Source organism: Nerophis lumbriciformis, linkage group LG27 (genome assembly GCF_033978685.3).
Source record: "Nerophis lumbriciformis linkage group LG27, RoL_Nlum_v2.1, whole genome shotgun sequence".
Taxonomy (NCBI): Eukaryota; Metazoa; Chordata; class Actinopteri; order Syngnathiformes; family Syngnathidae; genus Nerophis; species Nerophis lumbriciformis.
In genome coordinates, this window is record NC_084574.2 from 12,152,501 (window position 1) to 12,161,663 (window position 9,163).

The 9,163-nt window shown below is 29.1% G+C and overlaps 1 protein-coding gene across 1 annotated transcript in view; it reads left to right on the plus strand.

Moving 5' to 3' along the window:
• The window catches only part of soul5l (heme-binding protein soul5, like), a 15,727-nt gene extending 11,666 nt beyond the window's left edge, over window positions 1-4,061 (plus strand). Inside the window, exon 7 of the mRNA XM_061922875.2 lies at window positions 3,184-4,061. Coding sequence (XP_061778859.2) covers window positions 3,184-3,640 — 457 coding nt within the window. The 3' untranslated portion in view covers window positions 3,641-4,061. The remainder of the gene's footprint in view (window positions 1-3,183) is intronic.
• The last annotated feature ends 5,102 nt before the right edge of the window (window positions 4,062-9,163 follow it).

A 9,163-nucleotide genomic window follows, 5' to 3' on the forward strand; every position in this document is an offset into this window, starting at 1 on the left:
CCCATTATCGAATCCTCTTATCGAACCGATTCCTTACCGATTCTCTTATCGAATCCAGATAGGTTGTATATGGAAAAAAACACAATATTTGGTTTAACAAAAGCTCACTTTTATTTTATAAGAAAAAAATAAAATAAAAAATAAAAATATTGACTGTTACCCCCCTAAAAAATTTTTTAAAAATGATATTGACCGTTGTTACCCAAAGTATATTAAGTGGGATTTTTCAGAAAAACAAATATATACAGTAACACAAAAACAACCTGTCTCTGTGATCACTATAGGTGTATAAATAATAATATAGTGTTAAATAAAATCAGTCCCTTGGGCACAAAACTGAAAATAATACAGCTCTCCAAAAAGTGCACTTCTCCTGCTATTGGAACACACTAACTACAAACACTATGACACTAAGAACACCACAGTCATCAATCAACAATTCTTCCCCCCTTACATGAGAGCGAAGCCTGGCAATAATTGCATATTACCAGTTCTGCCCTCACTATACATGTTGAGGTTAGCTAACAAACAATCCAAAGCAGATTAATCCATTTAGGCTCTTTATTGTTGTTGATCTTGCTTTGTCTTTTCCTATCTTTACTTTTGTCTTGCACTGGACTGTTATTTATTTATTTATTTTTAACTGAAATACACACAATGACAAATGTATACGCTATGTGATTCAATTAACATACTGAAATGTAATACACAATATGTAAATATTAGCTTCACACAAATATACAGTACTATCATCAAACAAATACTTCTGAGTGTTGAAACTATTTCGATGGTGGAAATACACGACTGGAAGCCATTTTAAGTCCTCAAAACATCCATTGAAACAGTGCACAATTTTTTTTTTCAATAAACATCTTAGTATCAAATGTAACCACTTTCCACCTTAATATTGAGTTACATAAACAAGTTTAACAGTTTACTTACAGACTTGTAAGAGCTAACACAACTTGTCTACTTCTCAATTGTCTCATGAACTGGACTAACATCGTCAACCCGGAAGTGCCCAAACTATTGACGCGTAGTAATTTAATATCGCCACAAGGTGTCAGTAAGAGTCTACAATCAAATGGGCATAACATTACATAACAGGGCATTTCCTGTATGTAGGAAGGGATTCATTCCCAGGGATTCGAATAAAGAACCAACTCTTTTTCTTTACTATAGTGGCCTCGATAACGGGAACCGGTTCTCAAAAAGGGATTCAAGTCCATGGAATCGGTTCTTTTCTTATCGAACAACCGGGAGAACCGATTTCGAACATCATCCCTATCGGTGATTCTGTATGGTATCCATCCTTCGTTAAAACCAATATATTTTTCCAAAAACAAAATCTGGTTTAGTGTTCCTTAGGATGACATTTTCATACAGCATGATTATAAAACATTATTACCTTAAAGTATGATTCACATTCAGAATGTTCCATCCTTCTATATATGCTAGTTGGAGTTGCAGACAACTTCATTACTGCTAAATAGCAGTTTTCAGTAATGTCACAGAAGATGCAGGATTTGCTTGAACATTTAAGTGGTGAAACTTCCTATAAGAGGACAGCTGTAGTGCTGTATTCTGACCATCATGTCATTTAATTTGAACTTTTTTTCTTTCTTTTTTTTCCTTTTTTTAAATGGTCCTCAGTAGTCATAATTCACACATTTGTGTGAATTATGCAAAATTATTCAAATTTGGTCCCCACACTGCAAAAACTGAAATCTAAGTAAGATTAAATATCTCAAATAAGGGTGATATTTGCTTATTTTCTGTCTGATAAGATAATTCTTCTCACTAAGCAGATTTTATGTTAGAGTGTTTTACTTGTTTTAAGGGTTTTGCTCCTAAATGAGCTCAGTAAGATATTACAGCTTGTTGCTGAGATTTGATGAGCTATATTGAGTAAAACATGCTTGAAACTAGAATATCAACTGTTGCAAAGCTGTGTCATCAACACTCACAAGTAAAAAACTACTTTTTTAAAGTAATATTTTCTTATTTCAAGCATGAAAAAAAAACATGACTTTGACACAATTGTGTCTCATAATTAAAACAGATGACAGCCAAATGGACTTTGCTGTTTTATTTTCAATGAAACAATAGAAAATACATACTCATATAGTAGTGCACTTGTTATTAGTGAGAATATACTTATTTTAAGGTATTTTTGGGTTCATTGAGGTTAGCTAATTTTACTTGTTTTGGAAAGTCTTGACAAGCCAAATTTTCTTGTTTAAATGGCAGATAATTTTGCTTAGTTCAAATAAAATACCCCTCATTTTTGTATTTTTTTCCTTGTTTTCGAACACTGACTTTTTGCAGTGCATGAACCATATTAACTCTTTTTCCCCAGGGTCCCCAGTAAGAATGATCAGCACATTACTTCATCAATCCAGAGATTTAAAGACGTGTATGAGCTAAGTGCACTGCAAAAAGTCAGTGTTCAAAAACCAAGAAAAAAAAAGACAAAAATTAGGGGTATTTTATTTAAACTAAGCAAAATTATCTGCCAATAGAACAAGAAAATTTGGCTTGTCAAGACTTTCCAAAACAAGTCAAATTTTCTAACCTCAATGAACCCAAAAATACCTTAAAATAAGTATATTCTCACTAATAACAAGTGCACTTTTCTTGGTAGAAAAAAAAGAGACCTTTTTGCTCAATATGTTGAAAAATATTCTTAAATTAAGTAAATGCTAGTGCCATTATCTTGACGTAATGATATGCGCTCGGCGTCATGATTTTTTTTTTTCATGCTTGAAGTAAGAAATGATTACTTTAAAAAAGTAGTTTTATACTTGTGAGTGTTGATGACACAGCTTTGCAACAGTTGATATTCTAGTTTCAAGCATGTTTCACTCAATATAGCTCATCAAATCTCAGCAACAAGCTGTAATATCTTACTGAGATCATTTAGGACCAAAACCCTTAAAATAAGTAAAACACTCTAACAAAATCTACAGAAAATAAGCAAATATCACCCTTATTTGAGATATTTAATCTTACTTAGATTTCAGTTTTTGCAGTGTTGGCAGTGGTCATTTTACCTAATTTCTTTTATGCCTCCACAACCTGTAGAAAGGATGGTTCCCACAAGTGATGATCAAAAACTTGGTCCCAATTCCAAATGATAACATGTGTGTGTGTGTGTGTGTGTGTGTGTGTGTGTGTGTGCAGTCCCTTGAAGCTGTTGAACAGACACAACGAGGTGTGGTACGTGGCCGAGGGGGCGCCGGTCTGCACCGACCCCCAGGAGCCGACCCCTGCCCACACCCCGAGGACGCCCCCCAGCTCACCCGCCGACCTCCCGTCGGACCCCCTCCCTCACTCGCTCTCAGATTCCCCCTCCCCCACCAACCTGTCATCGTCCAACGCCTCGGACACGCCCACTCTCCCGCCGTCTGACGCTCCTCCCAGTCCGTCCTCCGCCCGTTCCTCGGCCCGGCCTACTACGTCCCTCGCTCCGGCTCAGGTTCCGGTGGACCAGGACCCGGCCGCCAACGCCACCGGGCTCGACTCCGCGGTGCCGGTGCCGGTGCTGGAGCCTCAAGGGAACACCACGCTTTGGAACGGCACAGCGGACACACAAGCAGGAAGTGGCGCCAAGCAACAACAAGAAGAAGATGGCGTCTAAGGAGAGGAGAACGTTACTATTGCTCCAATGTCCACCATGTTTAGCTCCGTGTTCTTTATAGCTGCAAAGCCACAGCTTCTATATGTCAAGTTTGCATCATAGAAACACGTCAATGTTGCAAAGTTAGATCAAAGCTAATATTAAAGGCAGGAAACGGTTGTGTATTATGAAACCCTTCAAGCTTCTGGTCCCTTTTTAGCTGATATAACGTGATCCAAGGATGCAGCCGCTTGAATAGTTTCCTAAACTGGAACAGAAATCCACTCAATGAACTTTCTCTCCATATTTTACCACAAGCGTACAAAATGTTCAGCAAACTCCTGCAGTCAATGTCATCGTCAACTAATAGAACGTATTTGTGTCAATAAAAGCTACTTTGTGTGTTCAGAGGACGGTGAAATAAAAAAGTCACAAACTCTTACTTACTTGGTCCTTTTTTATTTTTTGTTTACCGCATTTGAACGCCGCAAAAAAAAGGAGCTGTCAAAATAGCAAATACAAAGTCTGGAATTTGGGGAAAATATAGTCAAAACGGGTGGAACTAACAAACTGCGTTGACAGATAATTTTACTTGATAACACAGCCTAAATTAGATGTATATATCTAGGAATCAGCAGGATTTTTAAGATAGAAATAAGTATTTTATTTTGAAAACAAGCATTATTCGACTTGTAATTCTTAAATTAAGCATCCTGGGGATGTTGCAGAATCTTTAGACAAGATATTGTATGATTTTTTTTAGTCATTTTCTCAATTTTAACATTTTTAAAACTAGAATAGAAAATTGTAATTATTCATACTGAAATTAAGATTAGTCAATAACTTAAAAAAAAACATAAATAGCTCTTGAAATTGACACTCTTTTGCAGCAAATTCCTTAAAACAGTAGTTATTTTTTCAATTTTAACATTTTTAAACTAGAATAGGAAAATACAATTATTCATACTGAAATTAAGATTGGTCAATAACTAAAAAATATGTAAATAGCTCTTAAACTTAAACTATTTTGCAGCAAATTCCTAAAAATAGGAGTTATTTTTTCAATTGTAACATTTTTAAACTAGAATAGAAAAATAAAATGATTCATACTGAAATTAAGATTAGTCAATAACTTAAAAAAAATAAGTAAATAGCTCTTAAAACTGACAAACTATTTTGCGGCAAATTCCTAAAAATAGGAGTTATTTTTTAAAATTTTAACATTATTAAACTAGAATAGAAAAATAGAATTATTCATACTGAAATAAAGATTAGTCAATGACTAATAAATAAATAAATAGCTCCTAAAACAGAAATATTTTGCAGCTAATTCCTAAAAATAGGAGTTGTTTTTATAATGTTAACATTTTTAAAACTAGAATAGAAAAATACAATTATTCATACTGAAATTAAGATTAGTCAATAACTAAAAAAAAAAAGTAAATAGCTCTTAAAACTGACAAACTATTTTGTAGCAAATTCCTAAAAAGAGAAGTTATTTTTTTAAATTTTAACATTTTTAAACTAGAATAGAAAAATAAAATTATTCATACTGAAATAAAGATTAGTCTATGACTAAAAAATAAGTAAATAGCTCTTAAAACAGAAACTATTTTGCAGCTAATTCCTGAAAACAGGATGTGTTTTTATAATGTTAACATTTTTAAAACTAGAATAGAAAAATACAATTATTCATACTGGAATTAAGATTAGTCAATAACTAAAAAAATAAGTACATAGCTCTTAAAACTGACAAACTATTTTGCAGCAAATTCCTAAAAAGAGAAGTTATTTTTTACTTATTTTAACATTTTTAAACTAGAATAGAAAAATGTAATTATTCATACTGAAATAAAGATTAGTCAATAACTAATAAATAAGTACATCGCTCTTAAACCTGACAAACTATTTTGCAGCAAATTCCTAAAAACAGGAGTTATTTTTTCAATTTTAACATTTTTAAACTAGAATAGAAAAATAAAATGATTCATACTGAATTTAAGATTAGTCAATAACTAAAAAAAAAAAAAAGTAAATAGCTCTTAAACCTGACAAACTATTTTGCAGCAAATTCCTAAAAACAGGAGTTATTTTTTCAATTTTAACATTTTTAAACTAGAATAGAAAAATAAAATGATTCATACTGAATTTAAGATTAGTCAATAACTAAAAAAAAAAAAAAGTAAATAACTCTTAAAACTGACAAACTATTTTGCAGCAAATTCCTAAAAAGAGAAGTTATTTTTTTAAATTTAACATTTTTAAACTAGAATAGAAAAATGTAATTATTCATACTGAAATTAAGATTAGTTAATAACTAAAAAATAAGTAAATAACTCTTAAAACAGAAACAATTTTTCAGCTAATTCCTAAAAACAGGAGTTATTTTTTAAATGTTAACATTTTTAAATTAGAATAGAAAAATTAAATTATTCATGCTGAAATTAAGATTAGTCAATAACTAAAAAATAAGTAAATAGCTCTTAAAACAGACAAACTATTTTGCAACAAATTCCTAAAAACAGGAGTTATTTTTTTAAATTTTAACATTTTTGAACTAGAATAGAAAAATAAAATGATTCATACTGAATTTAAGATTAGTCAATAACTAAAAAAAAAAAAAAGTAAATAACTCTTAAAACTGACAAACTATTTTGCAGCAAATTCCTAAAAAGAGAAGTTATTTTTTTAAATTTTAACATTTTTAAACTAGAATAGAAAAATGTAAATATTCATACTGAAATTAAGATGAGTTAATAACTAAAAAATAAGTAAATAACTCTTAAACTTAAACTATTTTGCAGCAAATTCCTAAAAATAGGAGTTATTTTTTCAATTGTAACATTTTTAAACTAGAATAGAAAAATAAAATGATTCATACTGAAATTAAGATTAGTCAATAACTTTAAAAAAAAAAGTAAATAGCTCTTAAAACTGACAAACTATTTTGCGGCAAATTCCTAAAAATAGGAGTTATTTTTTTAAATTTTAACATTATTAAACTAGAATAGAAAAATAGAATTATTCATACTGAAATAAAGATTAGTCAATGACTAATAAATAAATAAATAGCTCCTAAAACAGAAATATTTTGCAGCTAATTCCTAAAAATAGGAGTTGTTTTTATAATGTTAACATTTTTAAAACTAGAATAGAAAAATACAATTATTCATACTGAAATTAAGATTAGTCAATAACTTAAAAAAAAAAAAAAAAAGTAAATAGCTCTTAAAACTGACAAACTATTTTGTAGCAAATTCCAAAAAAGAGAAGTTATTTTTTTAAATTTTAACATTTTTAAACTAGAATAGAAAAATAAAATTATTCATACTGAAATAAAGATTAGTCTATGACTAAAAAATAAGTAAATAGCTCTTAAAACAGAAACTATTTTGCAGATAATTCCTAAAAACAGGATGTGTTTTTATAATGTTAACATTTTTAAAACTAGAATAGAAAAATACAATTATTCATACTGGAATTAAGATTAGTCAATAACTAAAAAATAAGTACATAGCTCTTAAAACTGACAAACTATTTTGCAGCAAATTCCTAAAAAGAGAAGTTATTTTTTACTTATTTTAACATTTTTAAACTAGAATAGAAAAATGTAATTATTCATACTGAAATAAAGATTAGTCAATAACTAATAAATAAGTACATCGCTCTTAAACCTGACAAACTATTTTGCAGCAAATTCCTAAAAACAGGAGTTATTTTTTCAATTTTAACATTTTTAAACTAGAATAGAAAAATAAAATGATTCATACTGAATTTAATATTAGTCAATAACTAAAAAAAAAAAAAAAGTAAATAACTCTTAAAACTGACAAACTATTTTGCAGCAAATTCCTAAAAAGAGAAGTTATTTTTTTAAATTTAACATTTTTAAACTAGAATAGAAAAATGTAATTATTCATACTGAAATTAAGATTAGTTAATAACTAAAAAATAAGTAAATAACTCTTAAAACAGAAACAATTTTGCAGCTAATTCCTAAAAACAGGAGTTATTTTTTAAATGTTAACATTTTTAAATTAGAATAGAAAAATTAAATTATTCATGCTGAAATTAAGATTAGTCAATAACTAAAAAATAAGTAAATAGCTCTTAAAACAGACAAACTATTTTGCAACAAATTCCTAAAAACAGGAGTTATTTTTTTAAATTTTAACATTTTTAAACTAGAATAGAAAAATAAAATGATTCATACTGAATTTAAGATTAGTCAATAACTAAAAAAAAAAAGTAAATAACTCTTAAAACTGACAAACTATTTTGCAGCAAATTCCTAAAAAGAGAAGTTATTTTTTTAAATTTTAACATTTTTAAACTAGAATAGAAAAATGTAATTATTCATACTGAAATTAAGATTAGTTAATAACTAAAAAATAAGTAAATAACTCTTAAAACAGAAACAATTTTGCAGCTAATTCCTAAAAACAGGAGTTATTTTTTAAATGTTAACATTTTTAAATTAGAATAGAAAAATTAAATTATTCATACTGAAATTAAGATTAGTCAATAACTAAAAAATAAGTAAATAGCTCTTAAAACAGACAAACTATTTTGCAACAAATTCCTAAAAAGAGAAGTTATTTTTTAAAATTTTAAGGGACCACGAAAAAATGGCATAATTGGCTTTATTTTAACAAAAAATCTTAGGGTACATTAAACATGTGTTTCTTATTGCAGTTAAGTCCTTAAATAAAATAGTGAACATACTAGACAACTTGTCTTTTGGTAGTAAGTAAACAAACAAAGGCTTCTATTTAGTCTGCTGACATATGCAGTAACATATTGTGTCATTTATACACCTATTATTTTGTCAACATTATTAAGAACAAGTGGTAGAAAATGAATTATTAATCTGCTTGTTCATTTACTGTTAATATCTGCTTACTTTCTCTTTCTTAAGGCCCACACTGCAAAAACTGAAATCTAAGTAAGATGAAATATGTCAAACAAGGGTGATATTTGTTTATTTCTTGTCTGATAAGATAATTCTTCTCACTAAGCAGATTTTATGTTAGAGTGTTTTACTTGTTTTAAGGGTTTTGGTCCTAAATGATCTCAGTAAGATATTACAGCTTGTTGCTGAGATTTGATGAGCTATATTGAGTAAAACATGCTTGAAACTAGAATATCAACTGTTGCAAAGCTGTCATCAACACTCACAAGTATAAAACTACTTTTTTAAAGTAATAATTTCTTATATCAAGCATGTAAAAAAACAAGACATGACTTTGACACAATTGTGTCTCATAATTAAAACAGATGACAGCCAAATGGACTTTGCTGTTTTATTTCCAATGAAACAATAGAAAATACGTACTCATATAGTAGTACAGTTATTAGTGAGAATATACTTATACTTGACAAGCCAAATTTTCTTGTTCTATTGGCAGATAATATTGCTTAGTTCAAATAAAATACCCCTAATTTTAGTATTTTTTTCCCTTGTTTTTGAACACTGACTTTTTGCAGTGCAAGCTGTTTGTTTACATGCGTTTTTTTTATTTTATTTCTCTTTGCTATTTGGGC